Genomic DNA, 24,985 nt, shown 5'->3' with positions numbered 1-24,985 from the left:
TGAGTGCTGATTTGTTTATTGTGAGAAAAATTGATATAGTGAATAGTATTGATGGCATGTCCATCTAAATGTACAATTGACAAATGATTGGTATTTAGAGGTGTCAGGGTTTTTTGTCATTTTCTTTGATAACTGGGCTGAGCCTCCGACGACAAATAATAAAGGACAGAGGGAGTACGTGTCTTTCGGTGGCAATACAGGACGGGCAGTGGCTAATAATCTAGAATTTTACTAAAAGGGTATGCCGCACAAAAAGAATTGTATATAAACTTTGGCTGATTTTGGTAACTTTGTAAATGCATAATGGACTCTACCATTGTGTTCCTCTCATGATACAATCAAAAGGCTTATATGAGCGTCTAATTTCATGTCCAGATGAAGAAAATATGACTTTAGGGAAGTCCAGCCGGCAGAAAATTGGCTCCCAAACCATTTAAGCTAGGTTTTTTTTTCAACTTTCTCATATTGTAGAATGAACTTCACCAACGCATTTCTCTCATCTTTATATATATCCGAATGCATATATATAATGTCAAATCTGGAGTTCAGTGAGGAAATTATCCTCTAAGGAATATTTGAATTGTGGAAACTGGTAAACCAGTTTTTCAAAATCAGCTTTTTGGTGGCAGTCTAGGTCCCTTCTCGGAAGACATTTTTAGATTTTCACCACGGCTGACCGGCCGAAATCGGCTAATTAAACCCGTTTTGGAAACCAGCTAAACCATTTTTTTCTGTTTCGCCGCGACATCCCCAAATTGCTCTTTGTGCGATTTGAGCGTGTGCTAGTTTCTTTAGGTACGGGACCAGATTTACCTCAACACCACAACTAGTAGCGCTCACTCCAGCTCAGAATCGGGGGTGGCTCGGTGACGTCGAGATACGATCGATGTCGAGAGGAATTAAAACAAGAAAAATGAAAACACGAGTACTAGAAAAAAAAAGCCCATTTCGTTGTTATGCGTATATGAGGAAGGCCCGAGGGCTCAATTGGGAAAGCCTGTAACAAGGCTGCTGACAGCTCAGCCGGACACCCAGGCCCAGAGGCCATGGATGACCAAAACTGTCGGATCGAGAATAGCCTTGTTTACTTGCGAAAAAATTTTGGATTTTGATATTATAGTATTTTTGTTTTTTATTTGATAAATATTATCTAATTATAAAGTATAACTAGGCTTAAAAGATTCATCTCGTAATTTACAAATAAACTATATATATATTTAATACTCTATGCATGTGCTGTAAGATTCGATGTGATAAAGAATTTTAAAAAGTTTTTGGTTTTTCAGGTGAACTAAACAAGACCAAAATGTGCGAATTTCTAAGGCCATCCAGATTTTCCAGCTACTTCTTCAACTACAATACAATTCCTCAAGTATTTCCTTTTTTTTCAATCATCAATCACATTGTTTAATTTAATACAAATATATATATACATTTTATTATTACATATACAGTGGCATGGTAGAAGAGAATTGTTATTCCCTTCCAAAAAACCAAACACAAAAAAAGAAGGAAAACGAAGTTCGCAATCGTAGTATCGAACAGACAATCACGTTTCCCTTTCCTCGATCTTCTCTTCTTTCCGCGGAAAACGAAGGAAACCCAACCAAGAACCCGCAAGCAGAATAATAAGCACGCCTACGCATCGCCGGAGGAGCTGGTCGCTCGCTCGCGGGCCTGCCTGCTCCGATCAGCTGCTGTCGTCGTCCAAGTCGTCGAGCTGCGACGGGCTCCTCCAGAAGCCGGTGCCGTAGAACCTCGCCCACACCTCCTTCTCCAGCTCCCCGGTGTCCTCCAGCTCCAAGGCGGGCTTCACCACCGGCAGCGCCACGGCCGCGTCGGCGGCGCCCGTGGCGTCCACCTCGACGACGGCGGCGTCGTCCACGAGGAGCTCGTAGATCTCCGTGGCCTGCCCCGCGGAAGCGGAGCGCCGCCGGCCAGCCTTGCGCACGCGGGCGGCCTTACGGCACAGCGCCGCGGGCGCGCGCACCGTGGCGAGCACCACGACCTCCACCATGACGCAGGGGAAGCAGCAGCACACGGCGGCGCAGCCCGCCGCGGTGCCGCCGGCCACCTCGCTGCAGGTGCGGTGCTCCCTGATGTTGAGGTCGCTGTCGCAGCGCTGAGGAGGGCGGCGCACTGCAGGCACTGCACCTGGGCGGCGCGGCGGGAATGCCGCTGACCGCCGCAGCTGGTGGTGTGGATGATGATGCCCCACCGCCAGCGGGCCCTGCTCCCGGACCTGCACCGGCACCCTCGGACGACGCTGGCGCTGAGCGTCGTCGGCTCTCGCCGCCGCCACGGCCACGGAGGTCGCCGGGGAGGACGCCTCGGAGCGGCGGTGCGGGTGGGCCCTGTTGGACTGGACGGCCGCCATGGCGAGCTAGCTCTGGCTGGCCCTCGACGGCGCGGCGACCGCCCAAGATGGATGGGAGGCCGCGGAAGGAAGGCGTGGGCGGAGGAGACGGAGCCGGTTAATTATAATAATAAAATGGGGCTGCTGCGGGGGCTCGCCGGGGTCAGCGGCGGCGAAACCGGCAGGCCGCTACCCAATTTTGGCCGCACCGAGCACAGATGCCTGCATGGGAGCATGCATTAATTGCGTGCACGCTGCAGCAGCCATGCGTTGGGCGTTGCACATGCACATCAGTCGCAAGCTGCGCTGCGCCTACCTGCCGGCCGTGCCAGAGAGGAGACTGCCATTTCTGGGAATCCTTGTGCGTGCGGTCGTGCCAGAATCCAACCCATGGTAGTGGTACGCCGGCCGGCCGCCGGCGGCATGTTCTCGCCGCGCGTCGATTTGGCCCGCCACATGTCATTGCCTTCGGTACGTACACGCTGGCATCCCTCTGCCATTGATCTGATCAGCCGGCCATGCGGCAACCTTGGAGCTGAGCCGAGGCCAAGAATGCACTTGCACTCTTGCAACGGCCACGGTTATCTCTACATATGTGTGTTAGTAAAGTAAGCTTCAATGCTTCATACAGTCGCATTCATGCATCAAGGGGGGAAAAGGGAAATAGAAGAAAAGCTACGTCAAGAACGACTACAGTCCTCTGTTGGAGATCTTTAGTTCATCCGTTCCTTCCTTATTACCCACTTACCCAGCAGTTTTTCCCTCACCTTACCTGATAGCTCAGCTCAATTTCAGTTTCAGACAATTGAATAAACCTATAATTGAAAGTCAGATCTATGCTGTGAGACTGACATCCTCAACATGCAAAGTTGAGACTGACATCCTCACATTGCACCACAGACGACCGAACCCAATCTATATACAGTGCTTGACTGAATTGCATATGTTTCTACATAAGAACATATATCTGAAATTTATTGGCTGCTGTCATTGAAATATGTTTGTTTGATGCCAAATATGACCACGCATATTTATGGAATCTGTCCAACTACTATTGACGTAAGGAATCTTTAACTCAAGTAGAACTGTTAGTACTTGCAATATGTTCTGTATTAGCCAAAGGTCTACATATTTGTGCAAGCTGTTAATTCTAATATAACCCCTGCCTGGCAAACCGAACAAGAAACACAAATATTTCATACAAAAATGTATTTTTATAGATAAAAACCTTGAATCACGTATAACTTTTACCATAGTGCAGTTTCAGACTCATTGGATCACGTATAACTTAGTTATAGATAAAAACATAGATTTAACAAGAATAAAGCTAAATAAATCTATAACTAAGTTATAGGTGATCCAATGTGTATGAAACTGTTACACCATAGTTCAAGCATACAATAATGAGCACACCATAAAAATTTTATCACAATTGTACAAAGTATACCATATTATATATCCATTGTGTAGACCTACTCATCAGAATTCCAACAAAATTGATTACAAAATTGATTTTTTTATTTTATAATTTTTCTGTGATTTATTATAATTTTTTAAAGATTCAACGGAAATAAATAAAAAAAAGAAAAAATCAAAACCACCCTCTAAAACCACTCTAGGGGGAGTTATTTGACCGGTTTTGAAAGTTTTGAGGGTAGAATATATGGTTTTATAGTTGGGGGATGAGTATTTCACCATAGATAGTTTGGGGAGTTATGTAGACTTTTTCCTAAATCATTAGATCGACATTATGAGGGATGCCAGGAACAAGAGAGAAAATGTGCATACAGAAAAATTTAAAACCAAATCAAAACACATAAAAACATGGTTCAACCAGAACATTTAGCCCACACAAGTCCACTAGTACATAAAAAAGTACGTGTATCTGCATACTGCAAGCAACATAATCCAGATAGTTGCATTACACATAATTTTCATAAATCAACTCAAGAAGTTCAATCTCCAATGTCTGCATCCAGATTCTTTGTACCATGTTTCAACAAACAGGTTGACGCTTCTTTGTCCTAGCCAGTTCTTGCATGCACCTCAGATGGTTTAGTGGTTTACCCTGTTCAGTTTGTTTGATAGCTACTTTTCAGCTCGCTTCAGTGCTTCGCTTCTACCTGCATCAAAGAGAATAGCTTATGTTTTGGATGAGAAAAAAATTCTCCACAGCAAGAATTATTCTTTTTATCCAACAAGAACAAGTCTCATGTTTATCAGTAACTAGCACAAAAAAATAGAAAGAAACATAAAAGCAAGAATAAATTACGCATGTTTGTTTTGGGCCTTGTTTAGTTCCAAAAAATTTTGCAAAATTTTTCAGATTCCCCGTCACATCGAATCTTTAGACGCATGCATGGAGTATTAAATATAGATGAAAATAAAAACTAATTGCACAGTTTGGTCGAAATTGACGAGACGAATCTTTTGAGCCTAGTTAGTCCATAATTAGACAATTTTTGTCAAATACAAACGAAAGTGCTACAGTGCCAATTTTGTAAAAATTTTTGGAACTAAACAAGGCCTTGGTCAAATATATTATTCTTGAAGTGAAAACACAGAGGAACTTAGTTTGTGTCTTAAATGCAATAAATACCATGTCCAATAAGAACGCATTTGGTTCCCTGCAGATACCCCAGCCAGGCTCTGTGCGTGCAGCCTTTGGGCGTTTGGGAAATTCGCAAAAATTTTCAAAATTTTCCGTCACATCGAATCTTTGGTCGCATACATGGAGCATTAAATATAGACGAAAATAAAAACTAACTGCACAGTTTACCTGTAATTTGTGAGATGAATCTTTTAAGCCTAGTTACTCCGTGATTGGATAATGTTTGTCAAATAAAAACGAAATGCTACAGTATCCAAAAATAAAAAATTTTGCGAACTAAACAAGGCCTTAGTTTTTAGATTCTCCGTCACATCGAATCTTTAGACATATGCATAGAGTATTAAATATAGATGAAAACAAAAACTAATTGCATAGCATGGTTGGAATTGACGAGATGAATCTTTTGAGCCTAGTTAGTTCATAATTGGACAATATTTGTCAAATACAAATGAAAATACTACTATTCCTATTTTGCAAAAAAAATTTGGAAGTAAACAAGACCCCTGTCCCGTCCGTGGCATGCAAAAGTAAGGAAGCGAGATTGAAATCCGTTTCTCCCGAGCCAGCCTCATGGTATTAACATGCTAATGATGTTATTAGCAAATAATTATCATGTTTTAAGGCATATTAGAATATTTCAAAGTAGATTAAGAATTAATGACAAAAATAAGTATTGTACGGACGATTCAAGCAAAATAAATATAATCTTAATTTGTCTTTTTATTTCAATATAAGCTGTTTAGTATTGATTTGACAGAATTCCACCACGGTTAAAGAAAACTGAGATGGCGTTGTCTACTTCCATAATAGTTTTGCTAACATTTCACAGGAAGGATCACGCACAAACAACAAAAATTCAGCTTAACACAAACTTATTTTTATTGGATTACCAGGATTTGTTTAATCAGCTGATATACAACATCGAAAACACTGTACAGAACAAGTCACACCAATAACCCTCCATTGAATCACACTGTCACCAAGCCATAGCTCCTGAATTAGATGCACTAACTTGCTAAGCTCTAGACCCTACTGAAACCAGAATGGTACCAACACAATGATTCACTAGTTCTCATGACAAGCATGCCATTCATACATATAGTCGCACATAAAAACATAAAGGAACTTAACAGCATACAGAAGTTACCTTAATATTGCTCATGTACCCCTGCAGATCTCACTTGCACAGAAGTTACACAAGAAAATGAACTTCTGGACATCAAGCTCAGCCAATCCTCGCAATGTTGCCTTCCTCAAATCAATAGCAAACATCAGTGCCAACTTGTCCATGTCCCTGGGTCTGGTCCGAGAAAGCAAGTAAACGACATCATCATCCATGCTTAGGATGGGGTATGCCACAGGAAATTCCTTCAATGTTCGTGCGGTCTTGCTGCTCAGCGTAGCCATGCGATCAGAAAGACATGGGTCAGTAGCCTCCAAGCTGACGTCTTTAACGTCAACTACACAGTCACGGTGCCAGCCCTCCGACGAACCAACTGGTATTGCCATGTTCCATGTTGTGGACTTCCAGCCATCAGGGACGACCTTGTATTTCCTTTTGTTACTGCGCACCCAGTCAGTGTAGGAAACAGGGGTGGGATTCAGCTCTTCTCGTGACAAGAATTCCAGCTCAACATACTTGATCCAATCTTTGTTTCGGCTGACAGTTACGTCCCGCAAAACGCTGGGGTCAAAATTTGTGAGGATGCGCTCCCAGTTACCCCTTGCCGGCGCCGGCAGCGGGACATCCTGGAGCAGTGGGCATTGCTTGAGCACGTCGCAGAAGAAGATGCCACGCCAGAGGTCCACCCAGGCGACCGTGCCATGCTGACCACCAATGGTGATGGTCTTTTCCGTCTCGTGGTACAGCCTGTCGACTTCTTCAGGTAGAGGGATGAGCTTGTCCCTCTCGAACTCACTCACTGACAATCGCCTGGAGATCCACCTTTTGGAAACTGATGAGGATCTGTACAGGTGGAGGTCGAACTCCCACCTAATGAGCGCGCCGCCGTCGTACAGGGGGGCCCTACCACCGAGAGCAGCGACGGCATACCAAGCGCCGTCGTCGCGGCTAATGAGCGCAGTTGCTTTGTGGTCGAGACACTTGGGGTCAGGGTTGGGTAGCAGATCTAGCCACTGGGAGCGCGGGCTGTAGACGAAGTAGTCCCAGTCCAATCCTCTGAAGGTGCTGCTGGGGTCGACGGGAACGTGGAGGAGGACGAGATCTGCGTCGGTGGCGACAATGTTGGGCCCTATGCAGCGGAAGTCCAGGCCAGGGCAGTGGACACAGAAGTGGGAGACAAGTGGCGGGCGGGCGGCGCGGAAGGTCACCTTGATAGGCAAGCCGCGGCTCGTGGTGCTCTCGGCGGTGGTGTTGTTGGGGAGGTCGGCGATGTAGCACCTCCTGTCGAGGAGGACCAAGCCTGAGGCGGCGGCGGAGGAGGACTCGGGATCGGGAAGAGAAGGCGGAACCCAGGAGGACACAGTGGAGGCAGCCATGTCCGGTCCGTGAAGGGCGAGGAAGAGGAAGCGGAGGAGGTGAACAGATCCAAAATCCAAGTAGAGGCGATTAGATGGCAGCAGGCGGCAGGCGGCGAAATTTGCGGCTAGGGACCTAGGGTTCACCTTTGTGGCAATTGAACAAGTCTTCACGCGATTATCGAAACCCCTGTCTTCAGATCCCAAAATTCAGCAATAATAGGCCAATTTTGCAAAACCTGTACAGAACCCAAGACAAGCCCCCCTTGTACAACAGTACAACGAACGAACAATACTTGTACAAAATTCCTCTATCTTTGCTAGTACGTATCCAAATTGAAGCAGTTAGACACCACATGCATATGAAGTTAGAAGGGTGCAAACTTTATACATCTCCAAAGTTGTAGGAATGGCAGAAATCTGTAGAAACAAAGTTGGTCATCGAGTATAATAATTTAGTAATCATGGATGTCGATTGGTGTTATTTTAAGAAAGAATGTGCTAAACTGAAGCAGATCGACATCACATGCTGTCTGCAAAACTGCAAAAGTTGTGGATTCAGCTGCCATTCAGCACGCAAAGTCATTGGTAGTACCGAGCCTTCTGCAAAAACACATCTAACTGTGAATGACAAGAACTCGAATTCAGTAACTTCAGCGTTACAAAAGTTTCAGAAATATGTTGAGCGCAATTTGAATACAGAAGCATCAGAAATCTGCTAGAAGTATCAGAAATCTGTTGAGTGCAATTTGAATAGAGTTTTGATCTATATGATTCCTGTTATGTAATCATGTTTATGCACTGACAAAAGCATCGATACTCAGGTGTCTGAACCCATATCCGTGCTTGCCAGCAGACACCACCACCAATGAGTCTAGTATACTACTACTATTATATGCATATATACACAACAGAACGGCAGGTTTCGATTCTGGAATCTGGACTACCAAAATTCAGAGACACAAGCAGCTGGAGTAGTGGAGATTCTGGAATCTTTACAGTTTACATCCAAAAATCCAAGGACTCATCATCAGGTTACACCAATGTTTTAAATAGCGGGCTAAGACGTTTAGCGGTTCATGTCTAAAACAGCTAATAGCGGAGCTAAATCGGGCTATAGCAGAATATAGCGGCTAAATTGTACATGAACACAAATAGCGGCACTCTACCTCAAAAGGCTATAGCGGGCTATAGCGGCAGCTATAGCGGGATATTTAAAACTATGGGTTACACACACCGCTGGAGTAGTGGAGACACAAGCAGCTGCTTCTTGGGCAACGCCGATTCCACCTCTTCGTTCCTCAGCAGCTCCATCGCGTCGATCTTGGCAAACCATGGGTGTTTGAGCGCGGCGGCCGCCGAGAGCCGCTTGTCGGGGTTGCACGTGAGGAGGCCATTGAGGACCTCGAAACCTTGCTGGGACAGCACTGCCTCGGGGAACATCTTGCGCAAGTGGTTGTCATGATGCACGTCGTCAAGTATCGGCAGCAGTTCGGTGGCGAACGGCGTGGACGAGAACCACGGCCAAGTACTGTCGTCTGGGTAGCCGAGCACGTCGAAGATCGAGCGGGCCTGTCCTTCCTCGTCGCGGCCATCCTCGAATAGCACCTGGCCATTGATGAGCTCAGCCATGACACATCCCAGCGACCAGGAATCGACGAGCGCGTCGCAGTCGGGCTTCTCCAGCAGCACCTCGGGCGCCATGTACCACAGCGTGCCGTCCGGCTCGTACGTCGTCGACGCCTCGGACATGGACATGGCGAGCCCAAAGTCACAGATCTTGACGGCCTTGCCATCGTCGCTGATGAGGATGTTGTCGGGCTTGATGTCGCGGTGGATGATGCGTTCCTCGTGCATCTTCTCGGCGCCCGTCAGCAGCTGCCACATGATGGTGCGCACCGTGGCCTCCGGGAGCGGCAGGCTGCCGCGGCGCCGCTGAGCACGGAGGAACTTCTCGATGCTTGGCCCACCGACGCACTCCATGACGAGGCGGAGCTCCGTGGTGGCCGGATCGCGCACGAGGCCGTGGACGTCGACGATGAACGGGTGGCCCCCGCACGCCTCGTGGAGGCGCGCCTCACGCAGCAGCTCCTCGGGACCGCCGCCGTCGGGCTCGGTGATGCGCTTGATGGCGACGGTCTCGCCCGTGACGCGGTGCCGCGCCTTGGCGACAGCGCCGAAGGCGCCCTTGCCGAGGCAGCACATCTCCTCGTAGTCGTCGGTGCTGCCGAAGGCGTCGACGCGGCTCCTCTTGTTGTAGGTCGTCGTCGCCCCTGCGGCGGCGGCGGCGGCGGCGGCGGCGCCCGGACTACTCGCTCCCGTCGCCGGCGTAGCGCTGCCGGGTGAAGAAGTGGCAGATCCCGCTGCCTGCTCCGTAGTCGGTGGCAAGCGTGACCGCGGCGAGACGTCCGCGTCGTGGAAGACGAAGCCCGCAGCACAGCGCTCCATCTCGGCGGATCGAGGGCTATAGCTGGACGATCTGGATGGGGGTGGGCGGCGGAGACGCGGAGTAGGAGCCTAGGAGGGGGCCGGGGTTCTATTGGCGAGTCTGTTATCACTTATCAGTTACGGCTACGGGTACGTATCCGACACGCTAAAAATTACTAGTCTGTTGAGGAGTACTGGCGGAAAAGATTAGTTGTTTTTAACGTGACTGTGTCTTCGTGCCCGTACTAGATTAGACAAAATTCCAGATTGATATGGCGGATTTCAGCCGATCTACAGATCTTGACAAACGGCCTCTTTAGGAGTTTTTTCGGCTCTCCTACACCAACTTCAACATGATGCAGCTTTATTGTAAAGTTTCTAGAGCAAGTGATCTGGTTTGACACGCAGGTTAGCTTCAACTCTAGGAACATGATGTTTCTCTAAGAAGGGTCTAATATGCTCATCAATGATGTTTGGTGTATGTTTTGATGTATGCACAGTATGTGCAACTAAATTATTTTTTACCAATCCAAATATGATGAAAAAATATTATTGTTAGGAAAGTAGTCTAAGTACTAGGATGTCTTCGTACGGGTGAAGGTTCATCCAATCAAGATAACAAGGCACATGACACAATTAGGGTTAAACCCTTGGGGGTATCTTAGGTCTTCTCCCTCCTTGCCGCCTCACCTCATGGGCTTTTGGTCGGAGTGGTTACGCGGCACATGCCTCCTCTAGAAGCCGTGCCCGCGGGCAACAAAGGCTTGGCCATCGTTGATTTTCATCGTCTTTTGAGTTGACTCGTCTCATCTTCCCCAGCGACCTTCGCAACATCCGCCTACATGCTACCTCACAATGAGCCTCGGGCCTTCGCCAAAGAGCCTCTGTGGATCATCCTAGGCACAAATATAACCAAAAACTAAAAACTGAACCAAAATAACTAAAACCAAAACAGAAAAAATTAGTGCCAAATTCGGTTCTAGGTTCTATGGAACCAAAATAATTACGACTATTTTGGCTCTAGTGCTTGGTTAACAAAAATAATTACGATTATTTTGGCATTGGTCGTGTGAGCTACGCCAGTCCACATGGGACGTCCTATGGGTCGCGTCTTCGCCGCTCGCCATGGCCGCTAAGACCCCACCCGTGACGTGGCCGTGGCCACGACGTCGGCCTCTACATACATCGGTCTTCTCTGGTTGTGTCGTCGTCGACCGGCATATTTGAGGCCAGTGGCGAAGCTACGTGCAGCTTGCCTGGTGCTGTCTGATGCAACACATCGCTGATGGCCACGGCTCCACATCCGTCGCGCACTGCCTCACGACATATTGCGGTCGGCATCAACTACTCTGTGGGTCTGCGTCCGGCACCACCATCAGCTCGATCGGCTGCGCTAGCTCCTCAACACTCGACAGATTCCATACTGAATTACTGATCACCCACCGCTGTCTACGCTGGCAACCGCGGCGCCCTGGCTATGCTCCTCCGGCGAAGACGCCCACGACATCCTTGGGGCTTGTCATCAGCCGTTGGCTATTGCGGACAAGCCGTCCGCCAGGAGCAGGGGCCCCTGTTCGGGTGTTGCCGCTGCCGCGAGGCTCGATCCAGGGGCATCAGGGCACAGCCGAGTCTTCAGGGGGCGGCATGGCTGCCAAGGCCGAGTGGAGCACCTGCTGCAGTGGCAACATGCCTACGCCTCGGAGCGCCTTTGCTCCGCCCGCTGCCCAGTGGACATATATGTGTTCGTGTACGAATATGTGTCTGGCAATGGCCCATATAGGCTTCAGACATAGAAAATGGCATAAATGAGTGAAAGATGAAATTATAGTGGCAAAATAGGCGAATTGTAATAGCGTATTTTCACACTCAAAAAATTACAATGGCATCAATCCAAAAAATTATTACCACATCAATTAGAGAGAAAAAAAATACTAGTCATCGCTGCTATTACAAGAAGAATTAGCATAGAATACCCTAGCTTATACCCCGAATTGCATATGCCCTTGTTGAGATTCATGTCGAATCTATTAAAGTTTGTATGCTAAAATTATGAACGATAAAGCTCTGTTTTTTTTTTGTCTAGAATTGAAAGAAATTATTTCAACTAAAAAACTAAGTGTACCATGAGGAAGATTTCTGGAGTTAGAAATATTCAGCTCCAAAAAAAATCCAGCTGAAACTGTACCAAATAATGTCTGTGTTTGAAATTGATTTAGTGCAACCAATGCAGATTGAAGGTTGTTCTGAAATCACTTTATGTACAAAAAGTTACATATTGACCCTAAGCAAAAGCAAGCACAACAGAGATCTCGTGTATGATATTCTTTTTATTTACTAGGTTTATTTAAGTTAACTCATTATTGCAACATGTACATCAAGTCCGATTGAGTTCAACCCAGTAAAAAGGATGATGAAAATAATGAAAACACACACCCAGACACAAGAACGACCTAATAATTGACCTGTTCACATGGAGTGACCAGGCTTTCTTGGAACAGAATGGGTACAAACTTCTTGTCTTTGCTGATGTGCTTCCCTAAGCAGTAAACAGTCTGTATCTCGGCCGTCTTGGGGTCGTAGTAGCCCAATGCCCTTCCGGTGCTGAGCAAAATTCTTCCATCCCTTGGATCTATGGCTATCGGCGTCACTAGCTCTGAGGAGTACTCTGGCGTGAACCTCCTGAGATCTATGTAGTACTCCATGGACCAGCCGGTGCCATTGCCTTTCATTGCCCATATCTCCATGCTGTCCAATCGTGGGTGTGAGCAGACTACGCAAATCTGCCCTTGGAGCTCAACGATAGACACACACTCGTCGTCATGGCCATGGCTGCCCAGCGGTGGCCCCTTCAAGATCTCAAATTCGTAGGTTGCGACATCAAATGCGATGATTTCATAACCTGAAGAAGATGATCTTTGCCCGAGGAGCTTACTATCTGCCATCCAATAAATCTTTCCGCTTGAGTAGGCAGGAGGCGTGTCAGCAGCTATTGGCCTGTGCGGAGGGTCTAGCTCCTCCCAAAACATAGTTTCTTCAACGCACCGAATCTCGCACTCTAGTTTGTAATCCCGTGTTGTCAAGTTTCTCTCCTTGAATGTGATACGCACTAAGACATGCATGTCGGTCTCCACATCATACCCTAGGCCTAAACGGCCTGCAAACATGTGAGGATCTCCATCGTCGTCGTCGTCCAGGGGTAGGGCCTTGTAGTAACCAGTGATAGGATTGCACACAAAGTCACAAGACATGAAGGCTCCCGCGTTGAGCCCATGGCAAGGCTTGGAACAAACTACTCTTGAACAGCTGTCGCCGTCGTCTATCAGTGGCGGCACTTGCGATGCGTCGATGATGAAATTCTCCAACGGTTTGAAACTGTTGGGCTTGCCATCGGTAAACATGATTTGAGGGCTTTTACTACTTAGGTTTGCCAGCTGATATTTCAAGTGTGAATCGACGACAAAGGACTCGCTCTTGATCATGGCACGCCATTCCTTGCACACCTGGTTCAAGCGTCCAACCGTGCGCGCTGGAAGCCGTGAGAGGACTTGGCACCAGGCCTCTGCTGACGGCGATGACAAGATTATCTCATCAACTGTGCGTCCAACCGGCACGAGGCTCTCCTCAAAGAACCCCATGGTAGCGAACTGCCCATCGCCGCCGTCCTCCTCCAACTGCAACGAGAAGAGAGTCACCGGCGGGTTGTTGCTGCGGCTAGTGTCCACGACAAACACTTTGCAAGAACCCGTGCCAAACATAATCTTGGTGCTCCCATCCTCGAGATACATCGCTAGTGGGGCGACCCAGTGAGACTTGAGCGCTGCGCATTCGGCATCAGTCATGGTCTTCCAATCGAAGCAACGAAGCTTCTCCCAGCGGCAACCTTGATAATCTCGCAGCAGCCATATGTGGTACGGGCTGTCCGGTGTCGGCACTTGGCTTGAAAAATAAACGCACAAACAGCCATCCAGCTCTGTCAGATCAAAGAAACTGGATTCTAGGCCTGCTGGGGGCCCCAGTGTACCAAAGGTCTCGTCGTCGACGTTGAAGGCAATGATCACGCCATCGTGTGCGACAAAGTGCAGGCTCCCGTTGCAGAACACGCCTCCTTGGCTGATCCTGAGTCGAAGGCGGTGGCACTGGGGAGGCTCCGTGGCGGCAGGCCTCCAGTAGGTGGACTGGTCGAGAGTGAAGACCTCACAGAACATGGCGTTACGATGGCAATACATGCGCACCACTTTGTACTGATCGGTCGTGGAGCAGTGGCCCAGGCCGTAGGACACGAACGGGTGAGCCATGTACCCGGCCGTCCTGAACGGTGTCCTGTCAGGCAGAGGCAGGATGTCTGTGGTGGAAGGATTCCAAACGTAGTGGGCGCTGTAGTCTAGGGAGCACAGGAGGACGAGCCCGTGGCAGCAGGATTTGTTTATAGGGAAGACGTCCCCCGGTGCGAAGTCGGCGAAGCTCAGGATCTCCTCCACGGCCGGGTCGGGGCAGCCCAATTGCCGGCAAGCGTGGAAGGACCCGACGTACCCAGCCGGCCTGACGAAAAGCCCACGCGGTTGGGAGGCTCGGCGGCTGGAGTGGAGCTGGCGGAAGGGCGGCGACGTGATGAGGCCGTGCCACGACCGCGACACGCACTGGAAGCGCCGCAGCGACTTGGCTGGCAGGCGAGCGAGGATCTCCTCAACGATCTCGTCGGGCAGCGCGGAGGCGGCGGTGGACTTGATCCGCTTGGGGCTGGCCGTGGCCGTGGCTCCCATGGTTGCGGTTTTCCTGGGCTGGGATCCCCTATTATTATTGAGGGGTTCGGCGTGGCGTGCTGGCCTCTGATGATGGTAGGTGCTGCCCCCTCCCTGGCTCTGCTTAAATAAATGACAAAAATTCGAATCGGAATCTTGTCTGCGGATTGCCCTTGTCCGAGTCCTCCGCGCGCCTACCGTCCACTCCGGCCGGCCGGTGGGGCGGGGTTTGTGGACGAGGGCGACGAGGTCGGGCTGCAGCAGCTCGCGAAGGTGCTCACGTCGCTGGGGTAGAACGAGATGGCGTCGGCGGCGGCTCAACTCGCGGACTCGGCGTTAGTCGCGAGCTGGCCCGGGTTGATCACCGTCTTCGCGGCTCCCGACGTCTTCCTCCAGGCCTCGTGCACCGGCCGGGGGCACGCACCAGGTCCACCTCTTCTCGTCGCTCTCCCAGGCGGTCTGCTGCCACATCTTCCCCGGCCACTGCCTCACCTGGCGAACTCACAAGTCAAGAATTTAAGATTATTGGTTTTGAAGAGATCAGTGTTTATGACTGCTGACTGCATCTGTAAAGAACCGCAGAATGAGCTGAGATGCACGTACAGTACAGTTCGAGACTACGAGAAGAGGTAGAGAAGCGAGAAACAGTTCTATTTCTGTACTTGTGTCCTGATAAATTGATTCTTTTTTTTTCCTTTAGGCCTTGTTTAATTTCAAAAAATTTTGCAAAATTTTTCAGATTTTCCACCACATCGAATCTTTAGACACATGCATGAAGTATTAAATATAGACGAAAATAAAAACTAATTGCACAGTTTGGTCGGAATTGACGAGACGAATCTTTTGAGCCTAGTTAGTCTATGATTAGACAATATTTGTCAAATACAAACAAAAGTGCTACAGTGTCGATTTTGCAAAAAATTTTGGAACTAAACAAGGCCTTGTTTGTGCTGCACATTAATGACGGTGTTCTGAGCACCGACTGGTCGTGTACTCATGTATTGTAAGGCCTTGTTTTAGATCTAAAAAGTTTTTGGATTTTAACACTGAAGCAGTTTCGTTTTTATTTGACAAACATTGCTCAATCATGGAGCAACTAGGTTTAAAAGATTCGTCTCGTGATTTACATGCAAATTGTGTAATTAGTTTCTGTTTTCATATATATTTAATGCTTGAAAAGTTTTTGGTTTTTGGGTAAACTAAACAAACTGAATCAGTCATACTACTGCTTTTCATGCGCCTATATAGGATCGATTTTAAGAACACTTTTGCTATATGTTCAGCCATGTCAGATTTTGACCGTTTTATACTTTTATTATGTGCCCTTATCCAGTCAGTTGTTTTTCTTGAACTGCAGGGAAGGCTGTTGACTGCTAATTAAACACTTATTGCAAAGGAAACCTATTGGAAGAAAATAGAAGTTACCCTGTTGTCAACAAATCATTCCACGAACATCTTTCCCACAACAAGCATGGCCAGGTGTTTGGATGATGTAGTATCAAGAAACCTTGATATTAAGAAATTATAGTTTTAAAAACATATATAGTCGCATAACTATGGTTTAATTAGTAAAAAAAAGTGATCTGGAGCGCATAAGAAAACTACTCCTAAAATAATAATTATATTTAAAACAGAAAAAAGTCAACTTATAAAATTATTTACTAACTATTACCAAATTATATCAAAGTTTAGAACATGTATATCAATGGATTTGTATTTCAAGTGTCTTTGAGATTATATTGATTTTTTAGCAAATAATAATATATAGTAAGAGAAATTAACAGTAAATATATTTTTTATTGAATTCTTTATAATCAAATACGTTTATCATTTCGGAGTGGATGGTGTAGTTTTCATCAAAACTATAAAATCTCTTGCATACAAATCCTGTTTTCCGAGATAGAAGAGAAGTCAGCCCGATGCGACCCAACCGGACAACTACCCAGGCGCCCACAAAACCCACTTCCTGAGGCCGGCCCACTTCTCCACTAAGGCCTTATTTAGTTTTAAAAAAAACTTTTTCAGATTTTCCGTCATATCGAATGCACATGTATGGAACACTAAATATAGATAAAAAATAAATAATTACAAAGTTTGTCTGTAATTTACGAGATGAATCTTTTAAGTCTAGTTAGTCCATGATTAGATAATAAATACAAACGAATGTGCTACAGTGCCCATTTTGCCTTGGCCTTATTTAGGGGGTGTTTAGTTCAAAAAAAATGCAAAATGCCAACTATTTTGGAATGGTGGAATGCAACATGTTAGGGTCATGTTTAGTTCCATCCAAAATGTAGAATTTATTGTCTCATGAGAAAACACTGTTAAATGCCAAACTAATTCAGGACTGCCATTTTTTGAGATACAATATCAAGTGTTAGCTTCTCCAGGATATAATGCACGTGTGTTTCATTTTCACCTTGATGTAGTTTTATATTTATGAAGTAAATTTGAGTTATGCAATCACGTTTTCAGTCATTTTTTATCCGAACATCCTGATTAGTTTGTTCGCTTGGCTGATAAGCCATTGTTGAAAGTGCTATTCATTGATTTGTGAGAGAAAACACTGTTAAATGGCTTACATATTCGGCAGATAAGCTCATGCCACTTTTCCCATCTCTCTCCATGTTGCCCACACCGGAACTCAGCCTTGCGCCGTGGACAGAGAAAGCCGGAGACCTGGCAGAGGATGCGATGTCACAACGAGTTCACTCGCGGTAGTAGCCGCGCTCCATGCGATCCCCACGGGACTCGCGCGCGACGACGGTGATCCCCAGCTCCTGCGTGTTGGCCACGGAGGCGGTTCGCCGACGACCGTCCCTAGCTAGCTCCACGAGTTCGGCGGCGGCAGTGGTCGCACTGCACGTGCCCCTCACAATTCATGAGGCTCGCATGCGCCGGTGGTGGTCCCTAGCTCCGACTCATTGGCCACGGAGACAGTTCGTAAGGCAAAGTCATCAGTATAGATTTTCAAACGGACCGCCCAGCACGACACGGGCATGGGCACACCAAGGCACGGCACTACATGATGTGGCACGGCGGCCTACCGTGCCGTGCCTGGTAGTGCCGTCCTGCCCAACCATCAGCCCAAACACGGCCCCTATGGGCACTCAACAGTGTGTGCCGTGCCCAAGGGCACGTCGGGCCACCGTGCCACCCCATGCCAGATCGAAGCTGCACCGCGCGTCGTTGAAGAGACCGAGCTGCCCGTCGCGCCGTCATCGTCGCCGTTGTTGTTGTCGCAGCAGACTGAGGGCGTGCACCCACACCGCCTCCATGGAGTGCACGTCGCGCAAGGGCCACCCGCCGCCTCCGTTGCGAGCTCCTACGTGTGGTGATGCACCACACCGCCATGTCGTCGGCCTTTCCGGCGTCGCCGTCGTGGGGACACGTGCACCCCTGGCTTTGCAAGCGCAGTTTGGCCGTGGGAGAGAGTGGAGTGTGGGGACAACAGCCTCCACTAGATGAGTTCCAAGGAGGCATGCAGACATGCAACGGCCCTAGAGGAAGGAGTGGTGAGCGGCGGCGCATGCAGCGGCCGTAGAGGAGGGAGTGGTGAGCGGCGGCCTGGTGCTAGCGGTGTGAGGAAATGCGAAGTAGGGAAGAGAAGTTAGGGTTTTCTGATGGCGAGATGCTTATATATTGATATCCAACGGCTGTGGTTCATCATCGCTCATCCAACGGTGGAGATTAGCGGGCCGCATCGTGCCAGTCCTTTCTCCGTGTCATGCCGCGTGCCGGCCCATGGGCTGAATGCCAGACCCAGGCACGAGCACGGGGTATGCATGCCCAGGCCATGCCCGTTCTGGCCCAGTGGGCCTGGCCCGTTTGGAAAACTATAGTCATCAGGAGGGCGGACTGGCGGCATCGACGAGGAGAGACGGTGGTGCACGCGTCCATCCCTGACAAGGAGCACCCAAATCAATCCGCTGCTCGCGTCGACGAGATCTAGAAGCTTGCAAGTGGTGGCCATGGTTTCAATTTTGAGTGCTAAGAAGGGGTGGATGAGCACCATGGCTGGGGCCGGGGGGAGGGGGGTGGAGGGTGCCATGGCTAACCCTGGGCACGAAATACCGAAAACCGAAACCGAACCGAAAAATACCGAAAACCGAACCGAAAAATACCGAAACCGAATAATTCGGTTCCTGTTCGGTACCAGGTTCCCAGGTACCGAATTTACCGAGGTACTTTCGGTACTGGGCCTCGGTAAACCGAAATTACCGAACAGTACCGAATTAGCCTGTCAACAGCCCATGTAATAGCTATATATTATGTTGTGGATAACTATATATTATGTATTTGTGGCTTTCCATTTGTTTAATGTGAGACTATTATTCTATATGGATTCATGTAAAATTTCTGTTAAAATTTGCTACTCAACCTAATATTACATGATGTTCGGTACTTTCGGTATTTACCGGTACCGAACCGAAAGTACCGAAACCGAAATACCTCGGTACCGAGTTTTTCCAGGAACCGAACGGTACCGGCTTCCTCTGGTACCGAATTAGAGAAGGTACCGAAATACCGAACCGATCGGTTCGGTATTACCGAATGCCCAGGGTGACCATGGCGGGCGGCCATGCATGGGAAGATGCTAACCGTTTGCATAGAGGGAGAAAAGTAAATAAGAAAAAAGCTAAGAAACTAGTATATTCTAAGAGGGTGTTTGGAACTATTCCACAAACTCCACAACTCCACTATTTTTACTCGAACTGAGTGCGTGGAGCTGAAACCGTTTGGCTAAAAAACAAAGAGCGGAGCTGAAAAACATGAAGTAGAGCAATGAGATCCTACGTATTAGGAGAGATTATTGGAGATCTGTTGTAACATCTCTCCTAATACTTCAAAAGTGATATTAGACTATATTGTCTATCCAGTATTTGCTATTGGGGGTCATTTCCCACAAACAACCTAATGGCTGTAAGCGACGCAAAAGCAAAGTGCACACAGCTGCTGGAGCAGGAGATAACAAAGATAAAGAGAATCTGAGAATTCTCCCACCAAAAGGAAGATAACAGAGGTGTGGAGGGGCATTACCGTCCTTCACGTTGATCTACTTGCTGGCCAAGAGAGCAGAGCCCGTTGGGACGTACAGGCACGGCACCGTCGCGAACGGCGCTCTCCGCTCTGGCCGTGGCCAGTGGCCATATAAAAACCCCACCCCCACCACCCACACCGTTTCAGCCGCCGCAGCCTTTCCCTCGTCCGCGGCAGAGCAGCCATGGCGGCTCCGCCATTCCACCTGCCCCTCCTCCTTGCCTTTCTGCTCCTCAGCACCGCCGCCGCCGCCCACTCCCAGTATGGCCACCTCCAGCACTACGGCCACGGTCCCCACCACCACCACCACCACCACCACCACCGCTCCCCGTCCACGATGACGGCCACCGCCCGCCTCGACACCGCGCCGTCCGTGCACCAGAACCGCATGGAATCAGAGTTGGAGGAGACCCACCAGTCGCTGCGCGTCCTCAACCCCTTCTTCGCCACCGTGGCCGCCCAGGCTCCCTCGGGCGAGGACGCCATGGCAGCGATGGGCGCGGCCGCAGACGCGGGGGACACCACGCGGCTCGACCTTCCCTCGCCGCCCCCTTCCCTCCCCGCAGCGGGGGATCTGATGCCCTCCCTCGCGCCGCCGCAGCCGCAGGCTGAGGAAGCGGGAGCGGGGTCGTCCGAGTCGGAGGCCGCGGCTCCTCCTCCCGTCGTCGACGAGCCGTACCGCGACGCGGCGAGCACTCCGCGTCCTCCTCCCGTCGTCGACGAGCCGTACCGCGACGCGGCGAGCACTCCACCTTCTCCTCCTCCCGTCGTCGACGAGCCGTACCGCGACGCGGCGAGCCCTCCACCTCCTCCAACCGTCGTCGACGAACCGTGCCGCGACGCGACGAGCCCTCCGCCTCCTCCTCCCATCGTCGACGAGCCGTACCGCGAGCGCGAGGTGACGAGCCCTCCGCCTCCCGTCCACGACGACGCTGCGCGGGTGGTGTCCTCGGGCACGGGCGACGACCTCGGCCTGCAGCAGATCGCCAAGGTGCTCGCGTCGCTGGGGTACAACGAGATGGCTTCGTCGGCCACGCTCCTCGCCGACACGGCGTCCGTCACGGCATGGCCCGGGGCGATCACCGTCTTCGCGGCCCCCGACGTATTCCTCAAGCACTCCTGCCCCGAGTGCTCGCGACGCTCCCTCCTCCTTGCCCACATGGCCCTGGGCTACTTCCCCTACGCCGAGCTCGCCGCCGCGCCCGCCAGGCAACTCCCATCGGCCTCCGTCGGCTTCTGCCTCGACGTCGCCGCCCAGCCACAGCGCGGGCCCTTCTCCGTCCACCACGCCAGCCTGGGCCTGTACGTGAACGGCGTCATGGTCTCGGAACCTAATCTCCACGACGACGGCCGCTACGTCGTGCACGGCCTCCACGGCTTCATCCCGCCGCTCTCCCGCGCCTCCTGCGTCGAGGACGACGCGCATGCGCATCACCACCACCAGGTCCACCTCCACCACTACCGACGCCACCACCACCTCAGCGCCAGATCGGCAGCCACCTCCGGTGCGATCGCCGCCTCCGTCGTGCGCATCATGATCCGCGAAGCCATATCCCGCCTGCGCGACAGCGGCTTCGGCTTCGTGGCGCTGGCCATGCGCGTCAAGTTCGCCGAGCTGGAGAAGCTGTCCAACCTCACGGTGTTCGCGCTCGACGACCAGGTCATCTTCACAGGTGGAGGCCACGGCTACGTCTCGGCGGTGCGCTTCCACATCGTCCCCGGCCACCGCCTCACCCGCGCCTACCTCCTGCGCCTCCGACCCGGCACCGTACTTCCCACCCTGGCTGGTGACGACGAGAAGCTCGTCATCACCCTCGGCGCCGGCTCCGCCACCGACGAGGTCCGGATCAACTACATACCCGTGAAGGAACCTGACGTGGTGATCAACTCGCGCGTCGCGGTCCACGGCATCTACCTTCCGTTCCCCCGCCTCCACCTCGCCAACCTCGCCGCCTCGGTGGCCGTCGCCTCCGACCTCCAGACGAACGACAGCTGCGGCGTCGGGGGAGCTCAGGGCTACGACGATGGGGAGTCGGTTCAGGGGAAGTCGTCTGCCTCAGCGGTGATGTGCTCTCCACCCGCCGATAAGCCTGCGCCCACGACGATGACCCTTCCACTCCCCAGGCGTTACAGCGCGGCGTCCGCGGCGAGACCGCGTCACCCCGCCTTCTCCGGTCGCCACTCCCACGGCTTCCGTGTGTCCAACAAAATCGGGCACGGTACCGGAAGGGCGGCTACAACTGGAGGGCGACATGGCGCCACCTCCGCTGCAGCTGCGGTAGGTTTGCTGGGACTTGGACTCGCCGCTCTCGCCATAAACCAAGGTCGCAGGGAGAGGCGGAGGAAGCAAAGACAGCTGAGGCAAGCGAAAGTGCTGAGGAGGAAGGTTCAGAAGCTCAAACAGAATTCGACAAGCTGCAACCATTGCCAAGAGAAGGAAACCACATGGAAAACCACAATCTGTGGTATGAGACTCTGCTCTTCATGTGTTGTTGATGGTTTCTTAGATACACATGTTCCGACGTATCGGACCAAGGATTGCAAATTTTTTTGTAAGTCTTCCGCGTGCTCTCTTGTTCCCATCGTTGCTCCTGAGATGGATCCCTATGACGGGCAACATATCTTTACGGGCGCGGAAGAGAAGAATGGGACCATTACAAGGACATTTGTGAGCCTTGCCGAGCTTCAAGCTCGGCAGGCTCCCAAAAGACTCTTGGCCTCGTATAAAACATTGGACAACACTCTGATGGGTTTCAAGAAACGGTCCCCAGCGAAGAAGATGGTCTGAGCCTCTGAGGGAAAGGTCTGCTGCCCATTTGCCAAGAAGATTGTCTTTCCGCAAAAGAACGGCAGTTATTTTTTTTATGTTTTTCTCAGTTTCTAAGGATTTTCAGTTTGCATTTTCAGTTCTGGCTCAGAGATGCTTAGTTGGTAGTAAGATTGATAGATGCATCATAAGCGAAGAAGAACTTGATGGAAATTTGGGTTGTTATGCTGTTTCGCTATGGAAATTATGATGTATTCTGTTCTATTCCTCATCTGTTTGCTCTGTTCATCGTCTAGTTCTGTGACTTCTGTCTTTTGCATGAGCGTGTTGAATGGTCACTGTTAGCATGTCGATTTACCACCATGTGACAGATTTCAACAATATGTCATGACATAGATGAAAAAAAATCAGACTCAGTTATTTCTTTGTATGCAACCAAATGCTTGTCCTCTTGGTTATGTTTGGTCTTTGTTACACAAACACTTGGTGTAGCATGCATTTTCGTTTAGCTATATTGGTTTATTACAACTGAGTCACCTTCTGCCTGCTACGTAGCCAAGAGATCTCAATGCTAGCAATCTTCCTCAGATATAGATAGCAGGAAAATCTTTAAAAATACCTAGCAAAATATCTGAAACTTGGTATACTATTCATGTCACACTAATTTTATCAATCATTCTTGATTCACCTTCTGACTTCTACGTATATGAAAAGGAAATCTCTACTGCTAGCAATTTTCTCAAAAAAGAGATAGGAAAATCTCTACTTCTAAAAAGCTCATACAGGAATAGTCAACACCGTCCCTTCGCCTCGCTCGCTCCACTGCTCCCACCTGCGATCCGCGTGCCCTGACAAGTGCAGTCACGAACACACATGCTCAATCAACCCCACGGCTCAAAAAAAAAAAAAAAGTGTCGGGGCGCGGCCGGCATAGGGGCTCGGAGTGGGAGGCGCCGCCGGCGCAGGGCGCTCGCGGCCAGGTCGGCAGCGGGGCGCGGCCGCCCGTGGAGGCGTGCCGGGGGTGGCGGCGGCCATGGCGCACACGGCCGTAGCCCAAACACTCAGCTGATTGCCACGCTGAATGTAATTTTCCCGTGCTTGTTGCTCTGTGCTGCTATTGCCTGCACTTTAGGTGTTCGATGAAATGCCGTATCTACTTGATAAATTCATTGCAGTCTGCATGCACTTTAGATGCTACTGATTTTTTATTTAATTTGTGTGAGCTCATCTGCCTACCTTTGCATTTTTAGTCGGTCCAATCTCATCTTCATTGACAGAAAATGAGGTTTGTAGTTTAATCTCAACTCATGTGCAATGCTCTTTTTAGAATGTAATCCCAAACATCTTCGATCTGCGGTATGCAGGAAGGATTATGCACTTCTATTGCAGTCTCAACCTCCCTTAGGTGTTGCCTGAGTCCCTATCATTAGAGTGACACTTATGATTTTGATTTAATTTGCCTTTATCATTCTGATTCTGCTTACCTAAATGTATACACATGCATTTAGTATATTTCTAGGTGTATTTTCCTTAATATAGTCAACTGCTCATGTTAGAATTGCTCGGATTATTCTTGAGTTAAGTTCGGATTACTCGTCTTTACCAATGATATGTGATGTCCATGAACAAGAGTCTAAGGTGCAAATTGGATTATCCGAAGTCATGTTTATATTACGCATGTGCCTTTACTGCCATAAAGTATTAGATTGCATCAGAAAGAGCCAATCCCTCCCTCACTCACTTGCTCATGTAGGTATTGCATTAGTACAAAAAAGTAAAAAAAAAATGCATTGATCATTGATTTAATCATGGCTATAACTGATACAGGAGTTATGTTTTCATCCAATTACATTGATTCAATCTCCTTTTTTTGTCAGGCTATCTGATCCAACAGGAATTCTAGAGCCACTTCCAAGCCAGGACTTGGCAACCACAAACATGAATGCTAATTTGAACTTAAAGCAGATGATAAGTGCTGTACTGGAGCATTTTCCTTTAACTTATTTGTGTATCATTTTAACCTTTAGTGTTATTTTTGCATTAAGGGTTCTACTTTAGCTCTGGACCAGCAAGAAGGAGCTCATTATCCAAGAAGCAGAGGATACTTATTTTGTGAGCTGTTTAAGAGAACCAAATAGCAGAGTGCTCTACTCACTGCCATTCACATACATCAATTTCTATTTTTTCCCTATACCAAAATTATTGTCTAATTTGATAAATATATTTTTGGTGTTTTCATCATAGCTGTTGATTTAAGTCCTAATATTGTACTGAGTTATTTGTTAGTTATAGTCTTCTAAATCATGGGCTGGTGTTAAATGGTTGAGTTGATTCTTTTGCAAGAGTTGTGTTGTCAGTATATGCAATCAAGTAAAAATACAAGTTTGTACTCGGTAGTAATTTATTTGTCTGTTGATTTCAACTCACTTTTTTTCCTTATTCTTATTGTGTTCAAAACACTTTTTTCTTATTCTTATTGAGTTGCTTTTTTCAAAAGAGCACATAATTTAAATAATTATTTAATACTATGACAGTAGCATATAAGATAAGTATAACTGTTTAATCTA

At 49.0% G+C, this 24,985-nt stretch overlaps 4 protein-coding genes and 1 long non-coding RNA gene across 6 annotated transcripts; 2 read left to right on the top strand and 3 right to left on the bottom strand.

Moving 5' to 3' along the window:
• LOC8062194 lies at positions 1,365 to 2,445 on the bottom strand. Its single transcript, XM_021457224.1, has one exon. The coding sequence runs from the start codon at positions 2,375 to 2,377 to the stop codon at positions 1,691 to 1,693; it is 687 nt and encodes a 228-aa protein (XP_021312899.1). The 5' UTR covers positions 2,378 to 2,445; the 3' UTR covers positions 1,365 to 1,690.
• On the bottom strand, positions 4,117 to 7,749 carry LOC8155574. Of its 2 annotated transcripts, none has more exons than XM_021459392.1 (2): positions 6,115 to 7,749; positions 4,117 to 4,475 (listed from the first exon to the last, which is right to left on the bottom strand). In XM_021459392.1, exon 1 carries the CDS (start codon positions 7,464 to 7,466, stop codon positions 6,126 to 6,128), a length of 1,341 nt encoding a protein of 446 aa, XP_021315067.1. In that variant the 5' UTR covers positions 7,467 to 7,749; the 3' UTR covers positions 4,117 to 4,475; positions 6,115 to 6,125. The 2 variants fall into 2 exon arrangements, with proteins under 2 accessions (XP_021315067.1, XP_021315060.1); XM_021459385.1 differs by having other exon boundaries at positions 4,117 to 4,479; positions 6,115 to 7,743.
• Positions 8,378 to 10,015, bottom strand: LOC8062192 (putative cyclin-dependent kinase F-2). The gene has a single exon (XM_002464110.2). The coding sequence runs from the start codon at positions 9,891 to 9,893 to the stop codon at positions 8,673 to 8,675; it is 1,221 nt and encodes a 406-aa protein (XP_002464155.2). The 5' UTR covers positions 9,894 to 10,015; the 3' UTR covers positions 8,378 to 8,672.
• LOC8057227 lies at positions 19,397 to 22,756 on the top strand. Its single transcript, XM_021464597.1, has 2 exons — positions 19,397 to 19,437; positions 19,799 to 22,756. The coding sequence occupies exons 1-2, from the start codon at positions 19,397 to 19,399 to the stop codon at positions 22,437 to 22,439; spliced, it is 2,682 nt and encodes an 893-aa protein (XP_021320272.1). The 3' UTR covers positions 22,440 to 22,756.
• Positions 23,148 to 24,818, top strand: LOC110431875. Its single transcript, XR_002449359.1, has 2 exons — positions 23,148 to 23,501; positions 24,296 to 24,818. It is a non-coding gene; the product is annotated as an uncharacterized LOC110431875 (long non-coding RNA).

The sequence above is a fragment of the Sorghum bicolor genome, chromosome 1 (genome assembly GCF_000003195.3).
Source record: "Sorghum bicolor cultivar BTx623 chromosome 1, Sorghum_bicolor_NCBIv3, whole genome shotgun sequence".
In the NCBI taxonomy this organism is placed as follows: Eukaryota; Viridiplantae; Streptophyta; class Magnoliopsida; order Poales; family Poaceae; genus Sorghum; species Sorghum bicolor.
This window is presented reverse-complemented; position numbering and strand designations above follow the sequence as displayed.